The following is a 17396-nucleotide window of genomic DNA, read 5'->3' as shown; positions in this document are numbered from 1 at the left end:
CAGATATTTTTCAATCAGATAATTGCGTATTATAATTACATGAAAATTGCTTGGTGTCTATTTAAACTTCGTTGAATTATACGTTTTAACTGAACGTTTAATCAGGTTCGATTAGTTTTGTCTGTTAGGGCTGAAACTGCAGAAGAGGACTTTTTTGGATGAACATAAAACTGAGCTCTTTACTGTAACATTGCAGTATATTCTGGACAAATCAGATGTTTTCAGGTAGCTTTTATTTCGGGTAATTAGTATCAGCACACTGTGCTGTTTGTTTTTACGTCTTCTCATCGTGGCTCTTGATCCTTCAGTGTTGGCTAACTTAGCTTAGCAGTGTGGGAGCTAGTCATGCTTTCAAACTGTCTCAATAAACATGTGTTTTTAGTAGCTCTTGAAAGTTTCGATACAATTTTAGATTCTTAGTTTGCTTAATAATGGCAAGAAGTAGACAAATGAGGAAGGAGGAGGTCTTTCTTTGTTAAATCTTATCTTTTAAAGTGGCTTAATGGAAAGTCGTTTACATCTTTTACAGCTAGACAGTATTTATTAGTATTTATTATGACATCTTTAGTTTTTCAAACAGAGAAAATAAATAAACAGATAATGCCAGACTGAAGGAAATGGTTTATCTGCTCACAAAAGTGTTATACAGGCTTCATAAAGTCTTTGAACATTTTTATTTTTAGAGTTTATGTTTGATGTTTGTATGGTTTATTATCAAAAATTAATATTTATGAATATGCGATTTAGCCAGTAATAAAATAAAAGTCCAGGTTTGAAATAATGTTAAGAATCTGTGATATTCAGTATGTCTCAGTCAGTTTGAACATTTTCGTTAGCCATAATAATGTTCTTCCTAGAATAAATCATGCCACTTTCATTTTCAGATACTCATAATGGCATATTTGATACCTTCAATTTTATATCCCATTTCACATACCTATAGTCTAGTTATTACTAATTGTAATAATAGTTTTAAAATCAGAGAAACAAAATGAGAAACTATGGCAGTTACTTAATAATTTCTGTTTCTTCTGCAGCTTGGAGTCATGTTACCATTGAAAGACAAAGATAAACCCGTCGTCCAGAAGCTACTGTCAGCTGGCTGCTGCGCCCGCTGTGTCCTCCGCTTCTGCTGTGTGAGCGTTCAGGCTGCCTACAGGCAACCCCAACAGGTGGGAACAAATGAGTTGTTTGCCTGAAGGTATCAGAAAAATAATTCTGAATTTATTAATCACTGCAATCAAAATAGATAGATAGATAGATAGATAGATAGATAGATAGATAGATAGATAGATAGATAGATCTGAGTAGCATCTGGATAACAACTGCATTGTGTTAAAAATAGAACTGTAACATTTTTTGCCTTTAACCTGATCTGCCGTGTGCTAACCATCATCTTTAAAAGGAAACTCTGAAGGAGCTGCATTGTTTCATCGGTGATACAACAGATTCAGGAGCAGCAAAGTCCACAGAGGAAAACAAAGATGAACCAGCTGAAGATCCACCCAGTAAAAGACCCAAACTGGAGCCAAGTCTGACAGGTGCTGAACTAGATCAAGGGTCTACTGCTGAAAAACTGAAGGATGAAGAGTCGCAGGTGTGTGTGGTGTGTTTGGGGATTCTACAGGAACTCTGTGACAAAAACCAGGCCATAAAGGTATAAATTTGTATTACAATCTTTACTCTCTTAATATCAATCTTTACTTCTCTAAGTCTCAACAATGACCTGGTTAATATGTGTTGTCTTGTTTTTACAGATTGTGGAGGCAGTAAAAGGAGAAAACTATGAGTTCGACACACTGGTGCTGTCAGTGTCCCTCCCTGCTCAGCTGTGTGTCCGAGAGGTCAGACTCTGTTTAAGGGAGAGTTCATTTGGAAAGTATTGATTGGAAGACTGCAACTAATCATTACTTTCATTGTTAATTATCATCTCAAATAAATAATTAATTAATAGATTGGTTCATAAACAGTAATCTGTGGTTGTTTATAATCCACTAGAAAACTGTAGATTAAGGGTAAAATGACCAGTTGTAAAAGGTAAAGGTAAGAATGTTTTAACAAAGAGCTGAAGTCCCGCCCCTTCTGATTGTGTCCCATGGGATCTTATTTTGGAAAAAGTTGCATTACAGTCAGTGGTGAGAGTCAGGTTATTTATTTATTTATTTTTAATCCCCTCTGAATTATGCATCATTTACAGATATGATGTTTGCCAAAGATCATTTTATTAGCAAAAAAGTTGCAACAAAAATATAAGTGAAAATTTAAAGGTTTTACATGTACATATATGTCCTCCTCTTGGAGGTTTCCCACGCTCCAATGCACACACATACCAATGCAAGAGTAAGAGAACAGGTTCAGTATTTCAGTTGTTGTATAATAATGATCCCCTTTGAAATTTTCTCACAAACAAATCCATTTTTGCAGTCATTATGTGTTTCCTTGAGGTATAGAATGTAAATAGTTTCTCCTTCAAAGAGCTGATCCAGATTTTTTGTGTATTGTTTGCAACATAGGGTTTGTTTAAATGAACTAAAGAAAATCACCTGACATCTTTTCTCATTTAAAGAGGATTGAGGTACATTAAACATCTTAATCAGACCTTAAATATGCAACGACAATAAACATGACTTTGTTTATAAGAAAACCATAGTGTGGCACAACCTTGACTTCAAGGATTTATTAGCAATAACAACAGGATAGAAAGTCCCTTCAGACTGATCTTTCTATTTTTGCTGATCCTGCAGCATTCCTGTTGGCTTCATGTGAAGACACAACTGAGGTGAGGACATTTTTTTATTTTTCTTGATAAACATTAGTGAATGATCAGTCTGGCATCGGCTGAAATCAGAAATTTGGTTAATGCAGAGAGAAAAGCATCATCCTAGGAAAGGACGACGTGATCCAGGTGAAGGAAGCTTTCAAGTGGATCATGCAGAGCCTGGTTGCCAAGGAGCTGGGAGGTGTTGCCGTGGTTACCAAGGTACCTGACTCCATCAGTAGCAGTCCATTAAAACTTAAAAACTGATATACATTAAATTTCAGCAAACTAATTTTAATATTAAGGTTCAGATTTAAAAATAAATCACTTCAGATTTATTTTTCTCCACATTAGCTGGAAGATGTACTTTGGTCAGATATGATTATGTTTTTATTCATTTGTTGTTGTTTTTTTCAGAGTCCGTTCGAAGTTGGTGTGGAGTTCACTCACCCAGAGACAGACGCTGACTGCCACTTTCTGTATGTTTCTAACTCCTCCAATATTTTCACCCCTGGTCTGTTTTTCTTATCGCGCTGTCCAGATGTTTCCACAGTCATCTGTTTTTTTCAGTGATCACCTAAAACCTCAGCTGGAGGTGTGAACATACCAAGAGGATCTGTAACCTCACATATATCAGATAGATTTTAGATGGATTTTATTTATCCCAAACTGGGAAATTATTATTTTCTATGTCTTAATAAATAATTTTAGGTAACTGTGATATAATGTGATACCAAAATCCGAAGCAGTTACATGTTACTTCATTGTATTAAAAATAAATGTGACTTTATTACAGTAATTCATTGTATTGCCCCTGCAGTGCTGGAAAAACAATTAGCAGTGCTGTCTTTTTTATTTTTATTTTTTTAATCTTCCACAGGGCATCGGTGTGTCCTGACTGCTTCAAACCCACCAAGAACAAACAGGTAAGAAACAGGTTAAGAACCGTTAAATCAGTTTTACACAACAAAAACAAAAAGGTCTTTATAAACTGACTGTTTTTCTGAAATAAAAAAATTGAATGCGCTAAATTACAACTATTGATGGATGTCAAAAATACATTACACATGCACTTATCTGAGGAGTATGAATTCAGTCCTTTTTTAAAAAATATAAAGACTTTTTAAGACTCTCACAGATACCACACAGAGAGATCATTAAATTTGAATAATATTTTGTCCTGCCTCTGATGAAATGAAGTGTGTACTTATTTACATCTGTCTGTTTAGTCTGTGTTCACCAGGATGGCTGTGGTCAAAGCTCTGGAGAAGATACCTGAGCCCAAATTTCTGAAGTAAGTAATTTCAGTGTAATTTTTGCATTTCATAAATTCATCCCATGGGCCGGATTGGACCCTTTGGTTTTGTATGTTTGACACCCCTGTCTTGGTGCCATTTAGTGGTGAAGTTGCACAACCACAACCACAAGACCAGCCCTTGTCTCACCCTCACCCACGGTGGCTGCAAAAAAACACAGACCGTTTTGTCCATTCCACAGATTCATCCACAGATTTACACTGAAAATAATCTACCCTGTAACTTTACTTCTTCAGGCATTACCCTTGTCCGCCCATACAGACGACCACCAGATGCAGCGCCCAGGACGTCCAGTGTCTCCACACATCTGTCTTTGTAGCAGGTTTGAAAACCATTTTATTGTCTAAACAGACCTTTATATTTACATAATAGCAATTTCTTCAAACATCTCCTCCAAAATTACTGGTCAGATTAATTTCAAATTTTATTTGTAGCTTCCTTGGAACAATGTCTACAAAATTCACCAAAATTTGCCTTTACTTACAACAGTCCATATTTTGATGGCTTATAACATGGCAATGGTTAGACATATCAATATAGTTACTATTGATCACTAAGTCATATTTGGACGTTCATTTAACCCTTTAACAACAGCAATCTCTCCAGCGCTGCATTTTGCACTTTACAGCATTCAAATTACTGTAACTCCTGAACCCTTTGCGCTATCCACAAAATTCAAATTGCATCGGAAGGCTGAGATCCTGAGCTTTCTGACACTATGTAACACTTTACAGCAGCAATTTGGGTCTCTGTTACAAGTAGAAAGGATCTGTTTCCCAGACTTCCACGCAGGCTAAAAAAACGCCTGGAAATAGCAAAAAATACGAAGCCAGATTATGGATACTGAATGTTCAAGCCCAAAAAGCATGTTTGAGCAGATGTAAAATATTTGAAAGGTTATTTCTGCAGTCTCAAAAAGTTTTGTTATGGATATTTACAGTTGTTTCTGATAATAAATATGCTAAAAACTTGAAGTCTGTTTTTTTTTTCTTTTTTACTAAAATACAGTGTTTTTAGATAATTAATGGCCAAATATTGAAAGTTAAGTTCTTCCTGAAAACAAAGGTGCAAACGAAATGGCAAAAAAGACATTTTCTGACACCTTTATTGCAAAGAAAACATGCAGACACCTAGGCGGCCTGTTATAGTGACAGTTTTAAAAGGGTTAATTAGTTGAGTTCTCCTCCAGTGAAAGTACCACCCACTTCAATTGGAAGATTGCTCTCCTGCATCAAGACCACAGGACTCTAACATAGAACAGAACCTGACAACCTCACAAATTCAATTTGATAGAACATGCCGATGAGAAATAGGGCCGTTTTTAATGATACCACATTACCTGTGTTTATTTTCTGTCTGCTGTGAGAAAAGACAAGTCAGGTGGCTCATATTTTTCCTAGACTTTAGCTCTCTGCTTCATTCTCAGGGAGGTACAACAAGTTCTGCCGCAGTCTGCCTCAGACTCCCTGGGTGATCGACGGCGAGCGGAGGATGGAGTCGTCTGTAGAAGAACTGATTGCTACACCCATCGTGTCAGCCTTCAGAGCCCAAGGTAGGTCGACAGACAGAAGATGCTGCAGCCATCCATGGTAACATGTGTCTTTACAGTCTCCCCTTTTTTGGGTTGCAGGATTTAACTTCTCCTCCTCAGGCAGAGAGGACGTCGATGTCCGGACTCTTGGAAATGGTGAGACAAGATGCCATTACATGTGATGTGTTGAGAATATGGAGAATATTAGAAGTTTGGAAAACAAGCAAGAAATCCTACTATAATGGACGTTTCTGTGTCCGGCGCATGTTTGTCCGACGCGTGTCCCGATGTTGCAGCACGGGAGGCCTACGGGTGCAATGCTGCTGTTGCACCATGGGAGGGTGCTATCGTACAATGGCACCAGGGGTATAATGCCACTAGTCTTATAAAAACATGTATTGCCTTTATAGTCCGGAGGATTGAGAATGGATTAAAATGAACTGATAATTGACATGAAGTACCACTAGGAGTACCACTAGGTTCTATTTGTAAATAAAGTGTATTATAGTTTACAATTAAAATGTTGTTTGTTTCATTTTTTTTTCACATATTTGCAAATTCCATGTATTGATTTTTGTAATAATTTAGATCATTTGCATTAAACATGGTATAAAAATAACATTATAGCAGCAGGATTCCATTCTAGGCCGGCCTAGAATAGAATTCCATTCTGGGCCGGCCCGATTCTGAATCGGGCCAGATTCCGTTTTGGGCCTCGACATATATATATATATATATATATATATATATATATATATATATATATATATATATATATATATATATATATATATATATGTATGTATATACATATACATATATATAATATATTATATCATACTAGCACGTTGACCCATTGGGATCCATGAGTTTTAGATGTGGCAGTTTTTATGCTGTTGTATATTCGTGCATGCTGTACCACATTTGTCCAGCAGTCACCACCAAAGCGTTCTGGCCATAGCAACGTGACTGTAAGGCTATTGTATTCCTAAATTACTAATATCTCCCAAAGTATTGGTCCTATCAACTTGCTGTTTTCACTAGTTCCTTCCTTGAATAAAATTACACGAGTACGACAAACTGCAGCAGCCAGCTCTTTCTGGATTTTGTGTGAATCCCTGGACACACACACACACACACAGAGGTCACTTGGCTTTTATAATATAGATGACGATTGTTCAACCAAAACCCACACCCATCACGCCAATTCAAAACAATTCAACATGATGAGATACAAAGTGAAACGTGTACGCTTTTCCTTTCACCCCAAACTGCATCCAATGGTTTCTATTTGTTCTGTTTTCTCGTGGCAGGTCGTCCGTTTGCGATGGAGCTGCTGAATCCTCACAGATCCAGATTCAACCGAGTACAGATGAAGCAGCTGCAGGAGGTGATGTTTCTGTCTATTAACTCACCTTGCATAAGCCCCGCCCCTTGAATCTGATCTGACAGTAAGCGCCTTGTCAGGTTAATGAATCAGTTATAAAATCATTGTTGAAATTCATGAAGCTAACACAGAAAATGTAATAACTCTATTTGATCTGCTACTTCCAAGTGTTTTGACTCATGGACTAAAGCCTCCTCAGTTTCTGTCATTAACTTTCAGAAAACATGAATATTAATTCCAAAAATAATCCTTTATCTCATGAAGTGCTTTTTCTCACATGTATTCATCCTCCACTAATGTCTTTATTTTTTGCCATTTTCAGACCATCAACAACTCCTCCGATAAAATCCGAGTCAGAGATCTACAGGTTGTTACCAGGTAAAACCTCTGCTTTGTTTTAACTCTCTAGTTTTGTAGTCAAGACCAGATCATGCACAGCAAGGGCATAACAGGAAACAGTCATATTATACAGGCTAAGGTATGTATGTTTGTGACCACAGCAGTTAATTTTCTGATCATAACAGTAAAATAATAGCCATCTTTAAGGGGTGTAGTCCACTGTGCAGTCGAATCAAGGGTCAGCAAAATGTTTTACACTTAAAGGAAATATTTAAAAGAGGACGATTATGAATAAATCAGATAATACACATGCAGTTTCACTGATATCACAGCAGATGTCTTGAAATAAAATCCAGAGTGCACTTTGTCTGACACTGAGACAACATCAAATAACCACACTTTCATTCACCACTTTATTAGGTACACCCTACTAGTCCTGGGTATACCTAATAAAGTGGCCAGTGAGTCTGAGATGTGTTGTGTGTTCTGAGATGCTCTTCTTCATGCCTTTGTTGTAACTGGTGTTTATTTGAGTTCCCAGTCTGTCCATTCTCCACTGACTTCTGGCATCAGCGATGCATTTTCATGCAGACAACTGCCGTTCACTGGATGTTTTCTCTTTTTTTGGACCCTTCTTTGTAAAGACGTGGTTGTGTGTGAAAATCCCAGTAGAACAGCAGTTTGTGAAATGAATGCTATGCTCAAAGTCACTTAAATAACATTTATGCGTGATTCTGATGCCCTGTCCGAAACATCAATACATTGGATATATATTGGCTATTCACATTAACATCCAGTTGAACTGATGTACCTAAAAGTGGAGAGTCAGTGTCTGCATATATTCTTATTTTTTCCTCTCTTGGTGGACTTGGTGCAGAATACTGTTTTACCTTATAGGTACCTTATAAGTGCAAAAATAACAAACAATATAATAAACAAAATCCTGGATACAAACTGAAATAAGAAGTAATGTGTTCATACTTCAGCTCCTTCATGAATTCCTTTGTGTTTTTAGGTCAAGGTCAAGTTTATTTCCTGCCTTCACCATCATCACTCACTTATCCATATTGTTGTGATTGTGTTTATTATATAGTTCCATAGAGGGTAGAGGTTTCTTTTGTTTGTACTAACAATTGCAGTAGTAGTATATTATCTACTGTTAATACTAGGAGTAGAATTATTAACAGTTATGGACATTTGTTCTAGCTATTGGTAATTATAGTAGCACCAGCTGTTCTACTTTTGAACAGTTCAAGTTCAGTTTGCTGTGCATCCATGTGCCTCCCCCTACTTCCCCCGTTCTCCCCAGTCTCTCTCTCTCTTTTCCTTTACCCTCTCTCTTTTACCCCAGCTGGTCAAGGCAGACATCTATCCTCCAGGAGTCAGGGTCTGCTCCAGGTTTCTGCCTGTTGAAAGGAAGTTTTTCCTTCCACTGTCACCAGTCACAGGTGTTTGCTCCTGGAGGATTCTGTTGGGTTTATGTAAATTGGCTTGAGAGTCTGGTTTCGACCGGCTCGATATGTAAAGTGTCATTAGGTAAATTTTGTTATGATTTGGCGCTATACAAAAAACAATGATTGATTGGTTGATATTTAAATAGTGCATTTAAAACAATGCATGTGCTATACAAAGGTATCAGTAAAAATACAACGTATGATAAAAATATTAAAAACTAGAAAAGCACTTGGAGAGCGCAGACCTCCGCCAAAGCAGATCAGTCCCCCCCCCCCCAATCACCACCGAAATGTAGTCATTTGTTCCTTGTGCCAGTATCAACATTTCCTGAAAATTTCTTCAAAATCCTTCCGTAACTTTTTGAGTTATCTTGCTAACAGACAGACAAACAACAACCCCCCCCAAATCACCACCAAAATGTAATCATTTGTTCCTTGTGCTAGTATCAACATTTCCTGAAACTTTCACCCAAATTCATCCATAACTTTTTGAGTTATCTTGCTAACAAACAAACAAACAAACAAACAAACCCCGATGAAAACATAACCTCCTTGGTGGCGGTAATAAGAATAAATTTAAGATATACTAAAACGGATAAAAAGAGATACATAACAATAGGATAAATAGGATCTAAAACACAACCAGAAGATAAAACAAATAAAAGTCACACACTTGTATTACCACAGAGAGGCGATGAGTCGGATGAAGGAGGGCGAGGAGGAGAAGACGAAGTCCTACACAGCGCTCATCTGGACCCAGAAACCGATCTGCAGTGAAGACATAACGTTTATCGATGGCATAAAGGTCATTAAATCATCTGAGCAGTGGTATAAAAACTGTACATGATGATCTGCGTCTTCATTTTAATCCACATTAACCAGTTGTGTTTGCTGGTTCAGGACCTGACCCTGGAACAGAAGACTCCTCTGAGGGTTCTTCACCGTCGGGTGCTGGCCGTCCGGCCGCGAGTCATCCACAGCATGACCACCCGCTTCCTGGACCCGCATCACTTCTACCTGGGACTGAAGACTCAGGCTGGGACGTATCCTTCAGTTAGAGGAAGAGTTCAGGGTTTGGGGGCTGGAAGTTTGATTAAACACACAGGAAATTCCTCAGAACAGTTAATTTGGTGATGGTCGTTCTGGACGTTTCACAAAATTCACAGTAGTGGAAAAAACACCATTGAAATTTTACACAATTGCATGTATTATCATGAAATATTTGCACAAAAATCTTCTCTGTGTTGTTAAGGGTGTGGCTGCATCAGACAGACACAAACAAAAGCAAATGATTTTTTTTTTTAAATGTTGACAAGAGAAAATAACCAAACTAAATCGTTGACAGTTCCAACATGTCATGTACTGGATGTGTTTCATCATCTGCTGAAATATCCAGTTTTGACCTCGATGGAACAGAGCATGTGGGTTTAAGGAATGGAACAATGACCTAAGGGTGATTCTTAATGTGAAATGTTTTTCCCCAACTATTATGTATTTAATTAAATGAATGTTTGGTTTTGTTACTACAATGACAAAGAATATATATTAGTAGTTTTATTTCTTTTTGAGCCACAACTCATTATTACACAAAACCTGCCGCTGAGTCCAACTTTTGACAAAGAAAACAAGTTGTACCACCACTAATATTTAGACTAAACTGTCACTGAGAAGGATCCAGATTTGACAAAGAAAGTTGTCATGTCACAAACAACAGAATAGTTAGAAACCATTTGAAGGAGAGGTGGATAAAAGAGGTTTAACCCATAAAGACCCAAACATCCACTGCTGACCAAAAGCATCTACTGATCTTAAATGTTTAATAACTTCTGAACCATTAATCTTATCAGTCCATGTCAATAATTGTTGTAAAATACAGTTTGTCATCTTTTCATGGTCATCAGATATGACCTATTTGGACGTTCAGAGGGTCCATAGTGAACATGGAAACACCGTCATCTTCTACAACATCGATTGATCAGTAAATCCATGGAGTTGGATCAATGACAGTGGATGGAGACACTTGTTTTTACATTCTGTTATTGATATCTTTGCTGAAAAAGTAACTGTTTCTTCAGTTTTCTTTGTTTTTGAAATAATATCCTTCAACCTTGAACTGAGCTTTTCTGAACATCTACATGATCAGTAAATTAAATATTGGAAAATATTTGATTTTCACTGAAACAAATGCAAAATACAGTGGATAATATTATAATAATTGGTGATAAATCACTTAAGAAAGGTTAAATATGGAGAAAAATTAATTTGAGAAGTGCCACAAAAGTAGCTCTGGGTCTTTATGGGTTAAGGAAACAAGATGAAATAATCACAATAAGCATTTTCATGAAAATATTTGTTCAGCAAAAAGTCAGCCTTAACATTTTTGAGTACGTAGTTTACATCATGTTGAACCTTTATTATTACGCATATCTGTTTGTTGAAAAAAGTGAGAGGAGATAATAAATAAATAACATCCAAAAACTGCTGAAGAGGCACAAGTGCAGCTGTTAGATGTTGGGAAAGTCATTCAGTTATTTTTCAGGCTCTCCCCAATGATTCCACATTAATTTGGATCAGGTAGTGGATAGAATGGAGGGGGAAACACAGATCTGGAAGAACTTAAAGGAGCATCTTGGTGTTTTTAATGTTAAATCCAACTTCCAGCACATTACCCTGTGAATTTTCTGTGTGTGATGTATAAATGAATCATTGTGGTCTTCTAAGTGATTGGAAGCTTTATAGAATTGTATAACAAGCGAAATGTGAAAATAGAAAATTATCTACAGAATGTGTAAATTAACTTCAAAAACCACCAGGTTGCTTTAACCCTCCGGTATCCCACCCATACAGGTCTGTCCCAAACACCAAATGTGTGTAATCTGCATAACACCATAGTAATGTCAGGTTTTTTTTCATATAGTTTGTAACTTTTAATTTTTTTTTTTAAATATTTCATCAACTTCAGCCATAAAAAAACCCAAATATTTAATAACTGTCATATTTTTTTAACCCTTTAAATGCCATATTTGTTATGTAAACAAACTTTTTTTTTTTTTGTATACTTTATATACTTTTTTAAATTTTTGCAGCCTGACATATGTCAGTGGTTTACAGCAACATTGGTTAATATCCAGCTCTGGAAATAATTAGGAAACCACTGCATTTTCCTGTGAAATCAGCATGTATGCATGTATTCTACTGAATAAACACCTGATCCATGTCTTATTTAAGAAGGAGAAGTATAAAAACACTACTCTGGACATCACTATCTTCTTACAATAGACAAAAACAGTGCTATTAGTACCACAAAAGTAATCGGAATTAAAAAAAACTATTGAAAAGTACTGGACTTCTGCTCTGATAATGCTCCCAAACTCTGAGGACTAGTTGTCTATCAGGACAATGCTCCCGGCCTCAGCTAGGTCCATAAAGGTGTGGATGACGGACTGAACCCACTTTGAAAACGTCTGGAAGAACATGGATGGTCACAAGCCATGGAACATGTCTGAGCTTCTTGAATTTCTCTGCCAGGAGCTGCATAAAGTCATCCAACAGTAATGGTGGAGAGCCAAGACACGTGAAAGCTGTCATTGAAAATCAGGGTTATTCCACCAAATATTGATGTGTGAACTTTTCCCAAGTTACAACATTAGTTTGTGTTGTTTAGAAATGAATATGAACTGGTTTTCTTTGTATTATTTGAGGTGTGAAAACACCTGCATTTTTTTTTTTGTTATTTTGACCATGTGTCGTGTTCTGCAAATACATGCTCTAAATAATAATATTTTTATTTGGAATTTGGGAGAAATGTTGTCGGTAGTTTAGAGAATAAGGAAAAAATGTTCCTTTTACTCAAACACATACCTATAAATGGTAAAATCGGAGAAAGTGATCATTTTGCAGTGGTCTTTTAATCTTTTCCAGAGCTGTACATCATTATTTTTTGTTCTAGGTCAAATGTTCTTAAATGTGTTAATGCACATTTTTTACTCACTTTGGAGAAGGGTGCTAATGTAGTCATTTTTGTGCTGATTTTAGTGGCTGGATCAGAATTTTGAAAATCATGCAAAAATGAACAACTTTTGAATTCTGATCTAATACAAATGGTAAAAAAAATAATGTGACCTTTTCATAATATAAAGTGCAATGTGTGCATAATGTACTCACCTGGATACCTGAAGGTTAAGTGACCATTACATGACCGACAAATCCACAAACCCATACATGGTACTGGGGTCTTCCGGAATCTGCTGGGTTTTAAGTACTTGTGTTCATCAATTTCTACTTAACATCACCTACAGTTACATTAAAGAGTTCGTTCACGGAGACTTTGGCCGAACCAAACCAAACCTGTGTCAGCTACTGAAGACAGAGACCGACATCCTGGAGCTGGACGTGGAGGTGGGCCAGCAAATAAAACCAGTTACACTTAATAAATAACAACAAATACAGTATGTGACCAAAGCCTCTATGTTAGCTGAAACAAAAAACATGTGAATCACCTGATAAAACTGAAATTTCTGAAGAAAAATAAGTGCAGCTTTAACAATAATATTGGTCAACTTATCATTCATACATGTGCATTACAGACCAGATCTATAAAGGCACAAAACATTTAGTAATAAGCAGAATGTTGTTAAAATAGCACCTAATTTTCTTTAAACATTTCAGGTTCATATTTGTTCAGGTTATTCACATTTTATTGTTAAAGGACAGTGTTTTTCAACCTTGGGGTCGGGACCCCATGTGGGGTCACCTGGAATTCAAATGGGGTCGCCTGAAATTTCTAGTAATTGATAAAAATAAAAACTTACTAATAAAAAATATGTGGCGAGGTGAGAGAGACAATCCCAATACATAAAAGCCATGACAAACTGTGAAGCTGAAACTGAAGCACTGTGGTACTGTTTATCTGTCAAATGTTCATTGTGGTCGGTTTCAGATGCTGCAGTTCTTTCATAATTCATAGTTTGAGTTCTTGTTTGTTCAGTATTAATTGTCAGCCTTGTAAATCCAAGCTGGTCTGACTACATATCCTGACCAAGGAAAATAAAATTCTCACTTTGTGCAGTAATCTACACCTGGCTTTTCTGCCTCCGTCCACAATGATATACATTATATTGACTAAATGTGGTCTAAAATTAACGTTTATTTGCAACATAGTATAGCAAACTATTACATAATCAAAAACAAATTAATTTTAGGAAAAAAAAAAAAAGTCTCCGTTTTGAATGTCTGGGGTCGCCAGAAATTTGTGATGGGGTCACGAGCCAAAAAAGGTTGGAAACCACTGATCTAATGTTATTTTTTGCACTTAAAGAGAAAAATTTGGAGTTGTCATTTTTTATAGGCATAATGTAATATAATTTTTTTCACATTAAACCAAGAGGATATTTTGGAGTCATTATTTATAGGTTATTATGTTATTATTACTTGAGAGATCACAGTTGTTCTGTATGTGGCCCCTGAACTAAAACAAGTTCAACACCCATGACTGTTAAAATGTTCAGTTTAATGCCGTGGTTTCCAACCTTTTTTGGCTCGTGACCCCATTTTAACATCACAAATTTCTGGTGACCCCAGACATTCAAAACAGAGAAATGTTTTTGCAAAAATTAATTTGTTTTTGATCATGTAATAGTTTGCTATACTATGTTACAAATAAACGTTAATTTTAGACCACATTTAGTCTATATAATGTATATTATTATGGATGGAGGCAGAAAAGCCAGGTGTAGATTACTGCACAAAGTGAGAATTTTATTTTCCTTGGTCAGGATATGTACAGTCAGTCCAGCTTGGATTTCCAAGGCTGATAATTAATACTGAACAAACAATAACTCAAACTATGAATTATGAAAGAGCTGCAGCATCTGAAACCGACCACAATGAACATTTGAAAGTCACATGATCGAGTCATTCAAGATATGCTCTCTCAGATATTATATCCTGCATTTTATTTGAAAATGATTTTTATTAGGAAAAGTGTGTGGTGTTTTAATTACAATGAAATATACATTGAATCATTAAAAAGTATTTTTTATTAGTATTTTTTTTCTTTATCATTTACTAGAAATTTCCGGTGACCCCATTTGAATTCCAGGTGACCCCATGTGGGGTTGTGACCCCAAGGTTGAAAAACACTGGTTTAACGTTTTGTACTTTGCAAATTCATCCCATGGGCCGAAATGGAACCTTGTGCCACGTTTCCACTACGTATTCATTGCATTTTGTTCCATCAAGCTCACGTTGAATTTTGTCATCGGCCAAGAACAGAAATGTCTGAACCTCCTCAACAGACCACATTGTTGTTTTGCTGTCATCATGGATTAGCCTACCGGTATATTTACTGTAAACTTTAGAATCTGTTTTTTTAAAAATGGTGTATCGCACATTGGTGACGCAATGACGCAGAGACAACTCTGACCAATCAGAGGTCTGCCGTGTTTACACGTAACATTTTAGTATCTCTTCACCCATTTTGGCTGAGCAGACTAAAAAACTAGTACCAGGTGCCAGATTCCAGGTTCTTTTACAAAATAGAAACACAAAAATGCCGAGTCAAGTCAAGCCGGTACCACGTAGCGGAAACGCGGCATTAGGTGGGCCGGTTTAGGCCCACAGGCCGTATGTTTGACACCCTTTGATTAGAAGAATACCATGTTTTGTATAATTGTGTAACTTGCCTTCTAAGGTCTGATTTATAACTTCCCTACATGTTGAATCTCACCTGTCTGTGTCGTCCTTCAGTCCGTCGACGTGGACTGGCCTCCTACCATTCCAGAGTGACCTTTGACCCCAACGCCCAACGAAGAGGCCAGACGACACCTGAGCAAAAAACGTCAACTCAGAGCAAAACGGCTGAAACATAAGACTGTAAAGGATGTGCAAAGGTGGAGGTGAAGGCCACGTGAAGGTGTTACGGTGGAATTATTTCTTAGAAGAAATATTCCAAAGGAAATCATCAACCCTTTTAGAGAGGAATAGGACGTCTCTGCAGAGATGTTTACTTTCAGGGAACTGCAATTTTTGTACAGAATGAAAATAGATAAAGATTTTCACTTTTTGTTTCCTCAAGTAGTTCCTGATTAACATTACATTTCTGCTAATTACACAATAAAGCATCACTGAGGGGTATTAGTGTAGTACAGGGATGTCAAACATACGGCCTGTGGGACAGAACCGGCCCACTAAAGGGTCCAATCCGGCCCGTGGGATGAATTAGTGAAATGCAAAAAATTAGACTTAAGATATTAACAGTCAACGAAGACCAATTCAATCTAACGTGGGTCAGACCAGTAAGGGTCAGACCAGTAAAATACTATCATAACATTTAAATAATGACAACTCCAAATTTTTCCTTTTGTTTTAGTGTAAAAAATTAAAAATACATACTAGATATAGTCACGGAAAAAATTATTAGACCATCGAAAGTCATCAAAGACAATGGTCATGCAAAAAAGTACTAACTCTTGTGTATCATGTGACTAAAACAGACAGAAAACATGGAATGCTTAAAAGCACTTTTTGTCAGTACAATGCCATAGATATTGATGTAAGAACAGAAGTGATTTTATTTATTATCAAGAAAACATGGAAGATGGTTAGATATCAGCTCTGAAATCAAACTACTATGAGCTATTTTTGTTATCATTATATTTGTCCAAACAAATGTACCTTTAGTTGTACCAGGCATTAAAATGAAGAAACTGAAGAAAACAAGGGTGGTCTAATAATTTTTCCCATGACTGTATATACATACATTAATAACAATAAATAATAATGGATTAGATTTATTTAGTGTTTTTCTATGAACACATACTCCAAGTGCATACAGCAGATCCATTATTCATTCCCTCACACATTCACACTAGAACAGGGGTGTCAAACTCATTTTAGTTCAGATTCTACCCGTTAGTTAATGCGAGTATTTGTAGATCCACTGTGATCTATAAGTTGTAATGTACATGAGTAAATGATAAACTGAGACATAACATTGGTAAAACTGCATTTATTTTTCTTAAGAAATGTCAGGCTGTTCATGTTATTCATATTTTTAAGAGGATAAGTCAGTAAATGTAAACATTTTCATCATATAGTTTAAAAAATTTCACTGAGAAAAGTTTGGAGTTGTGATTATTTATAGGTTATTATGTTCTTATTTTTCTGGTCCGGCCCACTGGAGATCATATTGGACTGAAAGTGGAAACTGAACTAAAATGAGTTTGACACCCCCTGTGACTAAGGGGCTGTTTTTCTAATCACCTAAGGGCTACAGTCCAGTAAATACGGATGTAAAGGATACGTCTGGTGATGTTCTGTTACAGTATTATTGAGAACAAATTCTTCAGCAATGAATTTGTCCTCCTCCAGTGAAGTATTCTGTAGAGAGGGTCATGTTGGACTTTGTAGCTGTTTAGTTAAATACTCGCTGTTCCCTTCTGTTTTCCATTTTCGTTTGTTGTCATTTTCGGTAAATAATTGCTCTAATTTTTATCTGAAATTTGGAAGAAATGTCAGTAGTTTCTCCATCAGTTTTTCCAGAGCAGTTTGTGTGAGCTCTGATTTTCTACAAGCTGACATGTAAAAAGAAGAAAAGAACAAATGCTGCTGC

General features: G+C 36.5%; 1 protein-coding gene across 2 annotated transcripts; it reads left to right on the top strand.

The window, feature by feature from the left end:
• The first annotated feature begins 127 nt into the window (after window positions 1-127).
• pus10 (pseudouridine synthase 10) lies at window positions 128-15739 on the top strand. Of its 2 annotated transcripts, none has more exons than XM_030136181.1 (18): window positions 128-225; window positions 1038-1172; window positions 1406-1657; window positions 1758-1844; window positions 2745-2779; window positions 2866-2980; window positions 3176-3237; window positions 3639-3684; window positions 3988-4052; window positions 4311-4396; window positions 5501-5626; window positions 5705-5761; window positions 6919-6995; window positions 7315-7370; window positions 9473-9590; window positions 9686-9828; window positions 13084-13183; window positions 15533-15739. In XM_030136181.1, the coding sequence occupies exons 2-18, from the start codon at window positions 1047-1049 to the stop codon at window positions 15569-15571; spliced, it is 1590 nt and encodes a 529-aa protein (XP_029992041.1). In that variant the 5' UTR covers window positions 128-225; window positions 1038-1046; the 3' UTR covers window positions 15572-15739. The 2 variants fall into 2 exon arrangements, with proteins under 2 accessions (XP_029992041.1, XP_029992050.1); XM_030136190.1 differs by having other exon boundaries at window positions 134-241.
• Window positions 15740-17396: the final 1657 nt, after the last annotated feature.

The sequence above is a fragment of the Sphaeramia orbicularis genome, chromosome 1 (genome assembly GCF_902148855.1).
Source record: "Sphaeramia orbicularis chromosome 1, fSphaOr1.1, whole genome shotgun sequence".
In the NCBI taxonomy this organism is placed as follows: domain Eukaryota; kingdom Metazoa; phylum Chordata; class Actinopteri; order Kurtiformes; family Apogonidae; genus Sphaeramia; species Sphaeramia orbicularis.
The sequence above is the reverse complement of the archived record's forward strand: the minus strand, read 5'-3'. Positions and strand labels throughout refer to the sequence as shown.